Source organism: Lutjanus erythropterus, chromosome 1, assembly GCF_056507025.1.
Source record: "Lutjanus erythropterus isolate fLutEry1 chromosome 1, fLutEry1.hap2, whole genome shotgun sequence".
NCBI classification, from domain to species: Eukaryota; Metazoa; Chordata; class Actinopteri; order Lutjaniformes; family Lutjanidae; genus Lutjanus; species Lutjanus erythropterus.
The window spans coordinates 24,195,453-24,213,577 of record NC_139317.1 but is presented as its reverse complement, the minus strand read 5'-3'; the positions used below and the strand labels follow the sequence as shown (position 1 = coordinate 24,213,577).

General features: G+C 38.7%; 1 protein-coding gene across 2 annotated transcripts in view; it reads right to left on the bottom strand.

The window, feature by feature from the left end:
* Positions 1 to 18,125, bottom strand: part of myo1ea (myosin IEa) — a 67,389-nt gene that overhangs the window by 26,064 nt on the left and 23,200 nt on the right. For both annotated transcript variants that reach the window (XM_084717624.1, XM_084717615.1), the window contains exons 4-9: positions 16,037 to 16,131; positions 9,620 to 9,707; positions 6,679 to 6,768; positions 5,329 to 5,460; positions 4,421 to 4,555; positions 4,034 to 4,166 (exon numbers count right to left, since the gene is read on the bottom strand). In XM_084717624.1, coding sequence (XP_084573750.1) covers positions 4,034 to 4,166; positions 4,421 to 4,555; positions 5,329 to 5,460; positions 6,679 to 6,768; positions 9,620 to 9,707; positions 16,037 to 16,131 — 673 coding nt within the window. The remainder of the gene's footprint in view (positions 1 to 4,033; positions 4,167 to 4,420; positions 4,556 to 5,328; positions 5,461 to 6,678; positions 6,769 to 9,619; positions 9,708 to 16,036; positions 16,132 to 18,125) is intronic.

Here is an 18,125-nt window from a genome sequence, read left to right as displayed (position 1 = left end):
TTCAGGTGCAGGACTTCTTCTTTACTCGTGGTGTTGCAGCATAAAGAACTAACACAAACCTGCAGCACAAAAGACACCATCAAAAACATCAATAAAGGTTTGACCTTCATGGCCTGATGGCCTGTGGCCACACAATATTTCAAATAGGTGGTCAACCTGTTGCCATCTTGTCCTCATACAGCAAACATTTGCCAACACATCAGAGTTTCACAAACATCCTGATTCCTTTGCACCTTTTGTCTCAACAGTCTATGAAAACAACAAACGGTACTCATTTCTGTCTAGCTACTGATATGTCGGGGCTACTCAAACTGCTAATGAGAACCTTACAGAAGAACCAGAAATTCAAAAGGCAGACTATGAAAAAACAAAATGGCAATGAAAATCTAGGAGTGAATGGAAACATAAGTTTAAGTAGCTAGAATATGACATATCTAAGGACGTAATCTAGCCCACTGTGTGTGTTTGTTCTACTAGCTGAAAAGTCTGTATCTTTTTTCATTGGAAATGATGCCTTCAGGAAAAAACTCCTAAATTCCCTCTTCTGTATTGTTAGCTCCGCCAAAGAGGTTATTTTTTGGTGCCGTTAGTTTGTTGGTTTGTCTGTCAGCAAGGAAACCTACTGGCAGCCTGTGAAGCTAGTGCTTAAATCATTAGCATTAGCAAAATGGTGCCATCTTTTGGAAAAAGATTAGCAAATTCATTGTGAAAATTGACGAATATCCTCAATGTCATACCTTATAAGAGCTTTATTTGTAGTGGGGTGTGAAATTATCCTTTAATATTATCTGAACCTGGGTGCCCCAGCATTTTATTAAAAGAATAATTAGACAGACTGGTACATTATTTGCCTTTTTGCCCAAAAGTAAGATTAATACCACTCTCATATCTGTACTTTGAATCTACACACATGAGCTTCAGCTTAGATTCTAAAACTCACTAATTAACATATCTATTTCCCAAAATATTAAACTATTCCTTTAAAGAACCTTCTTGACCCAATGGATTTATATGGATTTTATACAGACAGGGCCTCTTCAAACTCACAGAATTACAATTTCAATGTTTTAGGTCTTAAAGTTTCCAAAACCAAGTTTTCATGACAAAATGATGCAGCCATTAAAGGCAAACTGTGCATACTGCCAAACCCAGGAAAAGTTCATTTATTTTAAGTGCAAGATCCTAAAATAGACACTTTTGCAAAACAAGTACGTCACAGACAGGATCAAGTTACTTTTACTTTTTTTAACTGGCCCACCGGCCAAAAAATGTCCAAATTATTTGTACAAGTAGTTTCAACACAAGAGATGACGCACTGACTCTTTCTGCCGAGTGCATGTTAATGTCTGTGTGAATCTGGTTTCAAATGGGAAGCAGGGGTCTGCTACACACTGCAGTTAAAACACACAGTAAGTGAGACTGGAAGTAACAGGAAAGACCGAGATTATGGAGTACCGCTGTTACGTCTGCACAGAACAGACCAAGGCTTTGTATGCTGGCCATTGCACTTTCATCTGCATCATACAGACACAGCATGAGGAAGAAGGAGAGGGGAGAAGAAAAAAGAATAAAAAAGAAGCAGGAGAAGGCAAGAGGGAAGGGGACAGAAGGAGAAGTATTTTTCCAAGTAATTTTAGTCCCTGACGAAATATGTCCAGACCTTCAATAATAGCGTTTTATTTTCTGGTAATCTAGCATGGCCTGGATTACTGCAGACAGTTGGCTGCAACCCTGCATTAACACAATAAAACTTTAGGGAGTGAAAGTGGTGAGAGAGAAATATCCTCCAAAACCAACCAGAGAAGGGCAGTTCAGGACACTGAAGAGAGGAACGGCAAGAACGCAATGAAAAGAAGAAATTTACCACAACCCAGTTTCACCCTGAACGGCAGCACCATTGTCTTTAGCCTCATAACCATAGAGCTGCATCTGGGTCTTTTTAACTATGCTGTCTATATGACTCTGTGGATGGCAATGCTGACCATCGACAACTTTGGTCAAGACTGAAATATCTCAGCAACTACTGAAAAGATTGCGAGGATTTTTTGTGCATTCATCCTCCCCAAAAAATGAATCCTACCGACTTTGATGATCCTTGTCTTTTTCTCCAGCCTCACTCACAGAGTTTTCACCTATCTAGATCTGGAAATATCAAGACAACCATCTATTGGAAATATTGGCACAAATACGGTACAAACATTCATGTTCCCCAGAGGATGAAGTATAATAACTCTGGTGATTTCTTGACTTTTAATCTAGTGCCATCATCAGGGTCAAAGTTTAAATTCGTCTATTACCTGCAAAACTAATAACATTCCTTGATTCAACTGATATCTGTGGTTAGTGCTCATTAGCACCACTAAACTAATACGGTCAATAAGCTCAACACTGCACATGCCAAACACTACATCTGCATGTTAGCATGCTGAAGTTAGCATGTAGCAATGTTGTACAGCTTGAGAGAACATTAACCATCTTTGTTATAGCTGCTAGGGTGGCAGTAGTCTTGTCTTTTAGTCTTGTTGGGTTAGAACAGGGGTCAGCAACCTGCTGCTCCAGAGCCTCATGTTGGCTCGCTGTGGCTTTTTGTGTCATAATCTACGTCTATGGCATGGCACCTTCTCCTCTACATTTCGCCAGTGGCTGGTCTTGAGTCTCTCTTGACTAGCGATGAATGCCAATTCCAAAAAAAAGAAAAGTCTCAAAGGAAATAGAGAATCTAATAGTTGTGGTTCCAGACAGATTTGTTGCATTTTTTGGCCAAAAAAATCCCTCTTTGAGAGTTAAATTTGTTAACTCCTGCATTAGAACTTGAACTTTATTCAACTTTATTTATTTTTAATGACTAAACTGCAACCCACATACAATCTATGAACACTTCAGCTGTCGTCAGATGTTGATTTACCTTCTGGTGGCAACGGGTTATGTCTAGAAGGGAACCCATGTTGTTTCTTCATTGTGCAACTTGCACAAACTAATTATGTTTTATACTGCGACAGGCTGTGGTTGAGATCTGGGTAGGTTTAGGGACTGAAAAGCCTTGGTTAGAGTTAGGGAAAGATCAGGGTTGGGTTAAAAAAAATCACTCTCCCAAGATCTTTTATGGGTCTGGGGTCCCCTTTGAGATGCAGCTACGGCCATGGCCAGTGTCTCAGGCCTTCTGGTGTAGTGGATATCCGGTCAACAGATATCCAGGCCAAGATTTCCTCATCCATGCGCTGGTCATTGTTTACAGTCCAATCAGCAACCTGACATATGAAAATGGAGCTGAGGTTGAAAGACAATGTCTATGCATGGATTGTAAATGCATATTATATTAATTGATGGGTTTTGACTTTGTGTTTCACCTCTTTTACTCTTCATACAGACTGCTAATCCGCATGCAACCAAAGCCTGCTGCAGTGGTCCAGGGTTCAACTCTGACCTGTGGCCCTTGCAGCATGTCTTCCACTCGCTCTCTCTCCCCTATTATCCCCCCCTTTCCTGTCCATCTTAGACTGTCCTATCACTATAAAGGCATGAAAAGACCCCCCCAAAAATTCTTCAATACTAGTCAGACTGCAAACAGACTACAAACAGGAACCAGAATACTTCAAGTAGCAAAATCTTGACTCTTGCCTACAAATCGTATGCAGATGTATTTTTATAGAGATTAGCCTGCCTATAACTTGAAAGATGTCTTTCTCAGTCTGCTCAAGTGGAACAACAACATGCTACCCCTGAACCACAGCACTGTTTTAAAGGGGAGTGAAACATTGTTGGAGCATTGAACATTAAACAGGAGTTAACTCATTTTCCTGTCCACACATGCATATTTAACATAGTGTACTATTTTCTGTCTGAGACAATTCTTCCTGCATGGATTAACCAAGCATGTCTATTTTTATCTGTTCACCTTGGCTACATGTTCAACAGCAAACTAAAAAGTTTAATGTGAGCTGCAACATGTTTGATGTGAGCAGTGTGAACCACATTAAGCACAAACCTTGGCAGTGGTCAGCTCTTTTGTGAGTCCTGGTGTGAGCCTACTTACACTCTTCGCTCTCCACAGCAGCGTAGTTGCCTGCTTCCCTGAAACTGATATTTCCCAGGTGCAGGACACCAGCTACAATCTGAAGCACCATGGCGCGGTCCTCCGCTGAGATGCCAATCACATCCATGGCATGCTGGGAAAGCAAAGGAAAAGATCATGCTAAATCAGGGCTGCAGCAGGAGTTTACTCACTCCTGTGGTACCTAGCTCATGTCCTCTAATTAGTCCTGTTGCGGTCGCACTGGTAAACAAAAACAGGAGGAGACGGTTGGAAAAGAAAACAAAGAGAGATGAGGAATCTGAGGAGAAGACTGGGAGCCACATGAACTCACAGACACACAAAACACCACTGAGGGTGTGAAGTTATTGCCAGTGAAGCAGATCGTACCATTGTCTCCTGGAAGTCACTCTTGTCGTTGATGTCGTCCACTTTGTAGGAACCAGACTGATTGAGGTAAGTGTAGTAATCCAGGGTTGTGATTCCCAGGCTGCTCTTCTGCTCTCCACTGGCTCCTTCTATCAGCTGTAGAGCAGAAAATAGTGTAGATGCATTGTGGATGCAGTCTATGCTGATCGGCATTTGACTATGGATAAGTACCTCACACAACCCAGCATCAAACAATCTGAAGTATCCCTTCACAGTTGGACTCTCCTCTACTAGCAACATATTTATAAGTATTTGTGTCTTTTAGTGACAGAGTTACTATCCTAATGGGATTTAAAAGTGGGCATAATAAAGGACTTTATTAGGCTTTTCCAACTAAATGCCCTTTACTTTTGTGAACTGGTACACTTCCATTCATGCATCCACACCGTACTCCACTCTTACTCAGATATAAATACCCCGCCTTCCTTCTCCCATTTTGTTTTATTCTACAAAATGTGTTTTAAGATTCGATGGTCCCTTACATATATATGAAATAATTCCACAACTAGTTTGTGATTTATTTGTTTTTCTAAACAATTATATCAAGCATATATTTGGGCCCAATAGATTTTTCACCTTTTTGTTAACATAATGCTCCTTTTGGGTTATTTTCATACATTTTCATGTTCATATCTAATACGCTGTGCTCCACTTTGCATGTGAAAAAAAACTGTATTATGGTTAGACTGCGCTCCTCTATCTCTTCCAGGGACCTCGAGCCATCCACAATGAAAACAGATTGACCTTCTTCCTGCAGCCAAATGGCACGTCTGATCCAATGTGTCCTGAAATCCCCTCACAGACCCTCTTCACAAGCCAAGTGTGTCCCGTTCACTCTTCAGCTCGAACAAAAAAAAAAAAGGTCTCACCTGATAGAATATATGGAAACTCCTCTCTCCAGGATTCCTCATGACAACACGTGACTTCTCCAGAAGGAAGTTGGAGATTTTCCCTCCGTCTGGTTCGCCACCGGAGCTGAACTGGATCTCAAAGTATTTTCCCTGACGGATCAAAGCATGTTTGTTTTTCAGTATTGGAAGTGGGATACAATAAAGCTTAAAGCCAGAGCTATAAGATCTGAAGTCCTGGCACCTGGCTGCTCTTGTGTTAAAAATCTGATCCTGCTTTTTGTCTTGCTCTCTTCTCCAGTCAAGCCTGTAATGTAATATCTGTTCCAGTCCCAAATGTGAACAGAGACACCATTTATTCAAAGACAGTACCTCAGAGGTAGTAATCTAAGGCCATTAGTGCCAAACCAAATTCATTTCCCCAAAACTGGATCTAAAAATATCCAAGTTACTGAGACAATAGTGCTTTGTATCCTAACCTGAACTTTTAACCACAAAACTCGGCTGGAAAAGTTCTGAGGAGTTACACATTTTGCCTTAATTTCAAGTCCTTGTTCACTGAGATCCTTTGTAAGCAGTAGAGGATGTGCATCAGTGGTTCTGCATGTACAGCTCTGGTTAACCAGGAAACACATGAGGTTTGCTTCTTCATGCAAGAAAACAGAAAACAGAAGAAGAGCTGTTACTGCAAATCTTTGTTTTCAAAAGTCTCAGCTCAGATTTGAAGGTGCACCACAGAAGAGTTGAGTCCTCAAATTATTCTGGGGTAAGTAGTGCCTACTGCCTGTATTTATGTCTGAGCAACACGATTAAGGACCGTCAGTGTAAGTGGGTTTTCCTAATTTTGTCTTATGTTCTGATTTCCCAGTGAGTTGTCCTCACGCGCACTGCAAAACTGCAAAACAATGAGGCTGTAAAAAAATGTGTCCTTGGAGGAAGATGTTCAAACTCACACAAAGTTTTGCCTGCAGGGTTACATTCTCTGAGACAGACTTTCATATGATTTCTTTAGTTAAAGTGACAGTACTTATTCATAGTCATTATCACTACATACAACAGATGTCAACTAGTTTGTGATATTGTGTGACTCTGGTGTTTAAAAGTTGTCCAGATTCACCAACGTCACTCAATAACACAAACGTGAAATAATATTGTTTTTTCGGTGGACCTTTTGCTGCTGACTGTGTCCACTGCAATTCATCATTTAGCGTCCTACCATCTATTGTAGGTAATACACTGACTATGGACAAATACTTCATACAACCCATTAAAAAAAAACTATTCCTTTAACAAGAACCATTTATGAATTGAGCGTTTGGTCCCCTGATTCATAAAAAGTGTAAAGGCCAACTCATGAAATGAAAGCCTTACGAATCTGCTGGAGTTGTTGTTCCTCACAGTCTTGGCGTTACCAAAGGCCTCTAGCAGCGGGTTGGACTGCAGGATGATGTCTTTGACGTGCTGTGAGGAGACACAGGCAACGAGCTGTTAGCTACGTCACACACAGACTGTACAGCAGGTACAGATACCACACACTTCACACCCACACTGACAGGCTGGCCTGTACGTCTCTGGAACTTTCCACTGAAATACAAGTGCATGCACACACACACACACACACACACATTCACATCTACAGACAGACACACAAAGTCTGGAGGACATTATCTTTCTTGTCAGCCATCTGCATGTCAGAAACACATGAGGATTAAATCGGTACAGCAGACAAATCTACTCCAACTTCCATATTGTACACAGAAGTTCAGTGGAAGTAATTTCTTGGAAATATTTTGTGCGTGTTTCAAAACAGACTGAATCCAAAATAGATATGTTCAGAGGTCTAAAAAAAAAAACCCAATGCCTCTTTCATTCAATGAGCTACATTTTTACATTTGCGTTCTTGCATATTTGTATTTGGAATGAGTTTCAATTTCATTGAACTAATTATATGATTTATTTTTATTGTAATTGTTGTTGATGTTGTTACTGAACCTGCACAACCAATTTGCCTTGAGGGACAATAAGGATAACCTAGAACCTTGAAAGGATAACAGGTAAAAGTAGAGCTGCAAAATTAATAAAAATATTATCAAAATTGTTATATGACCAAGTGCAATATGCAGATCACAGAGGCTACAATTTTTTGGAAAAAAATGTGACAAAACAGTATTACAAATAAGTAGAGCTGCAACAATTAGTCAATTAATCAAATTAGTCCGCTGAAAAAAAAATAGCTGCCAACTATTTTGATAATTGAGGAAATCATAAGTCAAGTATAAATGTTAGACATTTCCTAACCAGCCAGTTAAATATAAAAATCTGTTGCTTTTCTTTGTTATTTATGATAATAAATGAAGAGCCTCTGGGTTTTGGACTGTTGGTTGGACAAAAGAAGCTATTTAAACTTTGGGCTCTGGAAAATTGTGATGAACATTTTTCACAATTTCTTTGACATTTTATAGACTAAATGATCAATTAGTTGTGAATCATGGTTAGTTGCAACCCTGTAGTGTAGTGCTGGAGAGATGCCCTGACCTAAATCTTTATTGTTTTCTAGATGTAAGAAAACATGTTTGTTTGGTACAGACATCATCATGATTTCAATTTTTTTTTTCTGTGAAAATGAAAATTGTGACACAAAAATGATCATTTCCACTGATCTTGAATCATATCCCAATCACAATATCTCTCAAAATAACTGAAATATGTTTGTTTGTTTTTTTTTTTACCATATTGTGCAGCCCTAGCTTAAAGTGAGATCACATTTCAAACCCTGCCTCAAAATGTTCAAATTAATATTTTTATTTTGATTTGTTTATTCATGATGTATATATATATAAATAGATATGACTAATCTTTGTGAGGATGACAGATGATATGTTACTGGCAGAGAGTTGTTATCTACTCAAAACTATTCCCACACACGTGTGAACACACACCATAAACACATTGCATAAGAATGCATGTGCTGTACTGAACATACCGCACATTGTGTGCAAAGCTGAAGGAAACAATGTAAATGAGAAGTGATGCTGAACAGGAGAATAAAAAGTGAAGTGTGTGTGTCCACTGTAACGGCCAAATTTGTTTAAATGAACAAAAATTAAATTATTTGTATGACTAACTTTCTAAGTCTACAGTTACACTGTGACTTTCAACTCTTTAACACTAAAAACTATAGCACATTAGATTTACTGACACAGATGATTTCTAATGTCGTCGTGGTGGATACAGCTCCGAGTGGATTAAATCTAAAAATCCCACTGCCATCACGGCACAGGCATTTCCTCATCAAACTTCAGATCTTTATCGAGCTTAAGAAGTGTACATCTGCTGGGTTGGGGGGCTGCCAGATGGCTGAGGGGGACTGGGCAAATAAGAGGCTGCTGATGGGATGATAATGGGCGATAAGGATGAAAATGATAAGAGCAGGATTGGGTCTAAGGAGAGGAAGAAGTGCAGGAATGAAGCAGCAACAGGTTTGTCTGATTTCATAGTCTGCAGTGACATTACATAATTTATACATTTTATGAATGATTCTGCAAGTCAAACAGGAAAAATACAATCAAATATGTTATTATGACGCTGAGGACACACATTGATGTGAAAATGTTAAATAATCACATTTACCGAGTATGTGGTAATACAGATAATAATCACACAAAAAGCACACTCAAACCCAACTTTAGGAAGATCCTCCACCAAAAGATGAGTGAAAATTAACACCCCCAATACACAATCATTCCATATTTGTCACAACACAACTTATACTGTATTTTCCTTCAAAAAAGATTAGGTTTAGTCTGTACTTTTTATTGCTAATGTTTTGTTTCATTCCTGTCTATTTATTCTTGGTAAATATACATGAATCCTAATGCAGTGCACCATTTGAGGACAATGCAATTGCAATTTTATTGTGCTTGCACAATGACAATAAAGTTCTTGAATCTTGAACACTGCATAAATCAGTTGTTTGAATGCCTTCCCCATCATTTTACATTGAATTTCAGCACCAGCACATCCAACAAACCTTTATATTATGAGCAAAATATATACATATATATATTTTCACTTTTAACCATTATCTCCATTAGTTCTTAATCTTTAATTTTAAGAAGACTCATAGCTTTTTGTTATGAATTCAAACCATAAAATAGAGCATCATAAAAGACCATCATACTATTTCTTTCTGGACTACTGCCCAGTTATTATTCAATCTCTGCAACTCAGCATCTCAAGAATCTCAAACATCTCATGCATCCATCACATGCTGTCCTAAAAGAAAAAAAAAAAACCCAACCCGTCTCCTCACCTGTACTCTGGGTCCGCCCCCTGACACTCTGGAGATGTAGCTCATGATATATTTGGCTGCTACCGTCTTACCTGCTCCGCTCTCTCCACTGAAAAACAGACAAACAAAGATAAGCTTAAAAGATTTAAGCAAGTGTTTTCTCATACATGCAATTTGAACTTCTGTGTCAAATTAAAATCCACCTAATGAACTAATAGCATGCAACACCTGAGTTTGTTCTCAGATGTCAAGTGATCCATGCAGACCTGAGTGATTGTTTGGTATTTTAACCATTCGGTGTGGAGAGTCTGTGACTTAGTTGTTTTGAACGGCTCCATGTGCATGTTAATGGTGCCATTTTTAGTCTCTCACATCAACTGTCTTTCTTTTGCCACAGTTGCTATCACTGACTGAACAAAGCATTTTTTGTTGCATCATTACTTCTGTTTGATCGATCCTGCTAGCTATTACAAGACACAAAGGACACACTGAGGGACAAAGACACGTATTGATTAATTACACTCACCAGCTGGTTATGTTTATTATGGAAGTAATGGTTGTTGGTGGTGTTGTACTGGAGTGTATTAGGTTCAAAGATGTTTCTAATATTCTGTCCCTCTCATGTATGTAAAAAAGGTGGCCACAGTATTAGAAACGCTTGTCAATATAATACAGTCCAGTTCAATACCACTGCACCTCAGTAATAAAGATGTAGCTGAATTAATACCTTACTGACAGTCAAAACAGTATTATCTTTGTAAAGACAGAATTCATGACAGACTTGTTCTATTGGATACAAGTGTACCTAATGAAGTAGCTGGTGAGTATATTTCCTTGTGCTACCACTATTTTTCCTGGTCCCACTGGTATCTATGCCAGATGTATCTTGGTGACTAATCAGTTTAATGTCCATGTATGTTGTGTTACAGCCACCTGTGGAATTTCTTGGCCCAAAATGTCCCTGCATTAAGTCATAGTGTACAGACAGTAAAAGAAGAGACTTGAGCATATATCTTTACATTCATATTTAAAAACTATACCACTACCACTACTAAATAATACCATACAGTTTTTAAGCTGTAGGTTTGTTTACAGGCATCTTGTCTGAACACACAGCTGCAAACAATATGTTTTGTGCTACTGCATGCAGTAAAAATTGAGATTACTTTTGATTTCCTGGTCCAACCAATCAATTTACTATATGCACATATTGTCCAGTGATTCAACTGTGCAATACATACAGCATTATCATTTACACTATTGTGTATATATTGTAGTATGATGCATACATGTGTACATGTTGTGTCTCTTATTTATTTTTCTATTTCTTTGCTTAGTATTTTTTCTCTCTATGTATTGTACAAGACATATTTTTACATACTTCTTATCTTCCATTTTCTTATCACTTCCTGATGTGTTATATACACTGTATATTTCCATCCTTGAATGGGAGCCAATTTCCCCCAAGGGATCAATAAAGTATTTTTTGATTTTGATATCCTTTATTCAGATGGACAAAATCCTTTTTTTAAAACGACTGATATAAATCAGAATTTTTTCAAATTAAGACATAAGACATTCATATTTCCACCCATGATGACTCGACCCCATTAGTTAAACTGAACCTGCTGAACAAACAGGTGAAATCCCAGCTCCTGTTTTCATATGTACACACTCCATTTACTGTACAAACCAAAATGTGTTATGAGCAACTAGAAGCTCAGAGTGTGTCAGGCTGCAGCACATCTGGTCAGACGACTGCTGCAGCAATAAGGACATTAATTCTGTTTTGTCACATTCACAGATTTTTTTCCCTCATCTCTTTTCCTTACACTTGTCTATTTTGCTCCTTGCCTTTCACTTTGCCAGTGTCATACTTATTTTGACGTATGTGGTTTGGCAGCGGATGATGATGGAGTCTGTTTTTTCTTTCTGTGCCTTAAAGTAGAGTCAGGTTGGTAATTCCTCTGTGAGAAACACAGCTGCAGACTGTTAAGAGGCTGCCAGAGGAAGTCATGGGAGCCACTCTATTACACAGCAGGCTCTATATGATCGTAACCCTCCCCCCTTATATACCTCCTCGTTTCTCCCAGATCACTTTTGCATTGTCTGGGCTACCTCACTGCACACTTACTCCTCAAGTAACAAAGAGAGACTGATATGCTGAGCTGTGGTTTTACTTTTAGCGTCAGAAAACCTCCAGAGTTCCTCCAGAGAGCATTGTTTTCCCTCTTGAATGTTATTCTCTGCTGAGCTATTTTCAACAAGAGCTGCAGCGGGAGTTTTAGTCCCATTTTGAACCCCCAAATGGGCGAGTCTCATTGTTGTGGCACTGAAACGCTGAAAGCATTGTTAACTTCTGCAGAGTTTATTAACCAAACAAGGACATGAGTTAAACAATGCAATGTAGAGGCACAGAGGTTTAAACTTCAACTTCCATAAATCATTACTGACATCAGCTATGGGAAGGATGCACAGTCAAACACTGACTTCTTGCTTTTGGAGGTTTTAAATCTAATAAGACACACTGCACTCCCACAGAGCTCTTTGAAGCTGCATGTACAGCACTGTATGTTCAAGATTTCTCCTGCGATAGTACGAGAGCACTGTGTTCCCTGAGCCTTAAATACAGTCCATTCCTTCTTCTTCTTCTACACTCTTCTTCTATGCAAACCCCGTATCCAACTGTTTTAAAGGGTAATTCTCAGCCCTATTTCAAAGGTTGATCCCATACCGACATTACAGAATAAATATTACAAAGAAGATGATTAGAAACAATAACTTCATTAAACTGAATCAAACAAACTCGTGCTGAGATAACATAAATAAGTAAAATACGGATTATACAGTGATCCCATGAAGAAGTGATTATCAGTCACAGGCACTGAGTGATATTTCTTGTAGTATAAACATTATTATTAGTCCAGGAATGGTTGCTATACTTGTTGGTATTTATTGTCCAACCTCTGAGTGGTATATCTGACCTCTTCCAACTTTAAATGAACAATTACCTCCTCAACCCAGGGAGCCCTTCTATAATGTTGTCACATACTTAAAATATCAATCTAAGCCTGTCAGGGGCAAAAACAAGCACTTTTATTGGACTTACTTTGTTATTGCAGCCTGTGGCTACCAGCTGAGAGATCTACTGAACCAGTTCCAAAAGTTTTTGTACTTATTAGTAATTTCAACCCCCAAAACTAGGGCCCAGGTCTATAAATACCTCATTACCCATCACATAAGGTTCAATTTAACCATCCATGAAGAGGGTGGAGTTGAGGAATTGGACAGCTTTTTCAACTTCAAACTGACTGACAAAATTTGAAACGGCAAACCAAAAGTTTGTGATGGACTGACTTCTGCAGACTTGAAGCTTTAATTATGGTTGTGTAATTAAATTGCTTTAAAAACACATGATGAGAGCATCCCAATACATTGGACTTGGATCAATAATAACATTATTAATAATGTGTCTGATGATCATGCTTAAAAAGTCTTAAGAGTATTGATACTAAGATTTCAACAGTGGTAATCTACGTGTAGTGTAGAATAAGATTTTATATAAGGTGACACAGGTTTGGGAGCTGAAGTGTTAATCCATATGCTGCCCTCACCTCCTTTTATTATTGTCTGACACACACTCTAAAGTTCAGCGTGTGCTGAAACGCCTCAACTGCTGCACGTAAAACCAGCAGGAGTGAGACGTCTGGCTGTTGGTAAAATACAGCCTCTTAACTGTGGAGCGGGGCCATTTCAAATCAGCACAATCAGTCGACCTTTTAGCCTAAAATAATTCATTTGCTGCCCTCAGCTCCTTGGAGAGGAAGGAGGAAAAGACTGGAGTGGTACAATGACATCATGTACAACAGCTGTGGGGAACAGTGCATCAGTGAAACAGCAAGAACAAAAGACTGAATGAACACCGCAAGTAGACAACATCAGCTGTCTGTGAACACCAAACCAAAACCAACAGTCAGTCGACAGCTGAATAAACCTGCTTTTTTGTAGGATTAGGTTAAAATAGCTGTTGTCCAAGTGACATGTTGATTGAAAGACTGCAATTTAAGCCTGTCTGGAGGAACAGAAATCTTGGCTTACTATAAAATCCATAGAGATGTAGATTTCGCTACAAGATCGACTGTAACTCACTTAATTCTGAACCAATTTACATGAAATGTGGTTTGTTATAAAAATGATAAATTAAACATGATACTGGTTACTTTTTAGAATTAAATTAATCAGCTCTATGCCAAAACTTTAACCTTCAGAAGAGTCACAACTTCCACTGGGTCATGCAGGCTCCGACCTATGAACCGGCAGCATCAGGTGTGACTTTCTGCTGCTTCAGAGTTTCTCCAAAATGTGTACTGTATGTGCCAGTGTCTAGGTGAATGAATGAAATAAGAAATATTTAAAAATGTAAAAATCAAACAGAATAAAAATATCCATGACATTAGTGTAATGGCAAACATCCAGCCTGCAGTAGTGGAGTTATATGTGTCTTGGGGTGCATGGATGAACTCTATGTTCTTCTCTTAACTGTAGTTTGGGCATTTTTTTTATTTATTTTGCTAATTCAATGGTCTGAGCAAATGACAGGTGCTGCTCAGTGTGTAGAGCCAGAAAAGTTTCACATCTGACGCAATAGATTAAGGATTTGTGGAAACATGGACAGATGAACCAAGAGGCTTTTGTTGAGTTTTATTTTGGTATCAAGTTTGAATGAAGTGTGTTTTACGATGAGTTAACGAGGCAATTAAAGCTTGTTTTAGGTGTGAGAATGTTTCTTTTCTTAACATTTTGTGAGTTTATTTATTGGACGTGGCAATCTAACAGCAATAACTCGTGGCTTGCACACATCTCCCAACCCTAATAAATACAGAAATTTACACTTTTGGAGAAACTCACAAAAACTTAAACTCTGAATAATTTACGCTTTGTTGCCTATTGGCAGGTCAGTAACTGAATTTAATTCCAGCAAGCAATAACTATCATGTTTAATTTCTCATGGTCATAACAAACCAAGTTTCATGAAAATCTGCACATAATTAGTCAATTTTGTAGTGAAATCTGCATCTCTCTTTGCATACTGTATTATTTACTCGTGGATCTTAACCTCCCCAATATGGCAACCACAGTGATGCGTCGCATAGACACACAGCAGCGACCGGTGAGGTATCAATGTTTCTATATCTGTGGTAAAAACTGATGACATACTTAGCTATTGTGTATTTCTAATCAGCAGAGGATGATTCAAAGATGACAAAACTTTTGGCGGAGTCTTCAAAATGATGTCACAGCTCTGATTTAATCTAATAGTTTAACGAGGGCTGCCAAACTGATAGCATCAACCTGCTCCAATTCATCTCTTTAACATCTGATCCAGATGTCTCGGGATGGCTACGCCAGTCACATGCTGCAGTGAGCAGATGGCAAGCAGATAAATTAAATAAAGAGGAAAAAAGGTCACAATTTCCCAGCAAGACTGTTCTCAAGAATTGCTCCACCACTTCATCCTGAACTCCCCTGTGTGGTTAATTCACACATTTTCTTAGTAAATGTGAAAAAGCGCTAACGCAGGTCAATGCTGCCCACACACTGCCTGGCCAGCAGTTCACTGCAGCCTTTGTTTGCTGAGAACCGGTTCATCATAAAAACCACTTCCCTGCTTTTGTTTGCTGATTTAGTCAATCACAAAATCCACCTCAGTGCCTTTATGTGGGAAACTGAACTGGCAACTGCTGGCTGTCCAAACAACGGGCGAAAGTGCTGAAGCAGGGGTCATTCATCATGAGGTAAGCATTATAGTAACCGCGAGCGCCGCTGCTCAGGTGACTGGGCCATAGCATAAAGCCCCAATCATGACGCCACGCTTTTCTCTCTACAGCTTTGTAGCTCAAAAACATTTGAAGAAAAACTGAAACAGGCTGTAAAAGGACATAAAAATCCCTAAATCTAACGAGAGGGTGGCTCTGAGCCAAGGATCGTGCAGGTGTTCTCCCCGTCTTCCTTTTTAAAGAAAGAAGTTTGCATTTCCCAGTAGTTGAAAGTGATATGATGGAAAAGCACAAGAGGAACACGTCACTCGGTCGGTCAGCTGTACCAAATGATGCGGTGGAACCTGTTCTCCTGTTCCCCTCCCAGCCATTATCATGACCTGCAGAAGCTTGGCTGCAGCTCAGCTTTGTTATAACACAGATTACTATCTCCAGCCTTTGTGTCTTGCCTTGTCCCGTCCTGGACGTTTTACTCAGTGACACAAAGGTTGAAGTGAAAAAATGATCCCTTAATCAGTTACAGAGCTATCATGTTAAACAGAAGTAAAAGGCTGTCTCTTAATAAAAGCTGTCTCTTTCACGTGCTGTTGCATATTTTAGTCGTCACATGCCATCAGTCCATGATGTGTAAAGAAGTCGGAGAACACTATGTGATTCTTACCTGATGATGACACACTGGTTCTCTCTGTCAATCATCATGTTTCTGTACATGTTGTCTGCCAGAGCGTAGATATGAGGAGGGTTCTCGTACTGAGCCTGAGAGTCGACAAAAGAATTTAATTAAAATCAATATTCAACTATGTTCAGCAACATATTAAAGAAAATGGCTGGTTTCTTTTCTGTGGATTTGTTAATGTCAACAAATCTGATGAAAAAGCCAAAACTAACTAAAAATAAATTGATTCTACATTATGAACATGCTTTGTCTGTGTAGCCAAAGTCTAATATATTTTATTCCTCTGTGTCATAGACATCTGTCCGAAAATGATTAAAAATACATCAGCTAGCCACATCTTTGGACTGGGTGATGTACTCCTGCAATATGATGAACATGGGCACTGCAGTTCATTTTGACTCAATCCAACACACTGCATCCTGCGGAAACACTTTTTATACAGCAGTTAATTCTGACCAAGTAGTTTGATTGGACAAGAGACATTTCACAAGTGCTGATATAGCGTACATCACTGGGATTTTTAACTACATATATCACTCTGCTTTGCAGTGTTCTTAATGGCCTTCAGCCTGTTTGTTTGGTCCACGTCTCAAAAAAATAAACTTAAAAAAAGCAGGCCCAGTACAGTCTTAAGGCTTTTTTATGGATCAAATTTTTGTGCTGATTGGCAGCAGTCCAGTTTCAATCAAGGTGCGGAACTATTTGTTTTTGTTGGAGCCAAAGAAATGAATAAATAAACAAAGAAATCATACTCTGTTGTTAATTATTACTGTTAATTAACAATTAGTGGTAGTTTAATTGTTGTATAAAAGCAATATCACACTCAAGGTTGTGTTGTTGTACTGAATATCAGCATGGCACTTGGAATGTGGCCTCGTGCCGTGCTGATATTCAGTACAACAGCACTTTCTCTCATGTGATATTGCTTTTATAACACCCATCATTAATAAATGGTAAATTGATATTTAATTTAACTTCATTTGACAGATATTTAATTGTTAACAAGTAACAATATGATCATCAATAATGCTTACTAATAATAAGTAATGCTATAATTATCATTGTTTAAGATGTTTTTCTTATGTGTGCAAGAGTAAAATACTTTACTAATGTAATCAAAATGTCTGCATTGTCTCTTATCAGTTATAATTCAAAATTTAACTTTTATTTTATATCACACAGCCTAATGATAAAATAATATATATTATACCATTACTCGTACTAAGAAAATGTTATTCATTATAATTTCATTGTTTGTTAACAGTGAAATAACTACTACCTAAGTTTAATTAAGTATCAATTTACAATTTATTGATAGTTATTATTATTATATATTAAGTGTTAACCAATCATGCTGCCATGAACACTCACTACATCACCAAATGTGTATTAATCCACCACTGAAAACAGTCCTCAACAAATGCACCATTTCCTCCTGCATGACTAACGTTGGCTAAAAATTGCAGTGCCCAGCTGATTTTAGACAGGATAGGATATGTATAGTTAAAGTCTTTTCATTGGCTTTATTAACAATAAAAAACAAAGTATAATTTACATCCAAAGTGGGAAGTTGCCACTTCCACTACCACCAAATCCATTTCTGTCCAACTGAGCGAACTAGTCAGTGCCTTAATGATTGTTTCAAACTATTCTGAAGAAGTCTGAACTTCCCTCTGTACAGTAGTTTCAGCTGATAACATTCTGCAAATCTGAACCCAGCGCACTTAAGAACAACTACGACTATCCAAGCTGTGAGATTTGGCACGTGTGATGCTGCTGCTGAGTGTTTTCACAGTCAGTTAGGATTTTAAGAGTCATTCAGTGTGCTCCTGGCTTTAAGGAGACAAGCCCACTCTGAGCAGGCCAGCCAAGAGAGGAGGCAGACTCGAACAGGCTGTTCTGTGAAGGTACTGCCAAGCCTTCCTCTCAATGGTTGAGTCAAGTTTCTGACAGCAACGTCTGTGCCAGCCCGCTCCTCGGAAAGTTCGCACTGCAACTAACCCAGTTAATTTCAAAGCCTTTGTCCTTCAGACTGCTGCTAGAGTCACATCAGTACTTTTACAATATGTGAGTG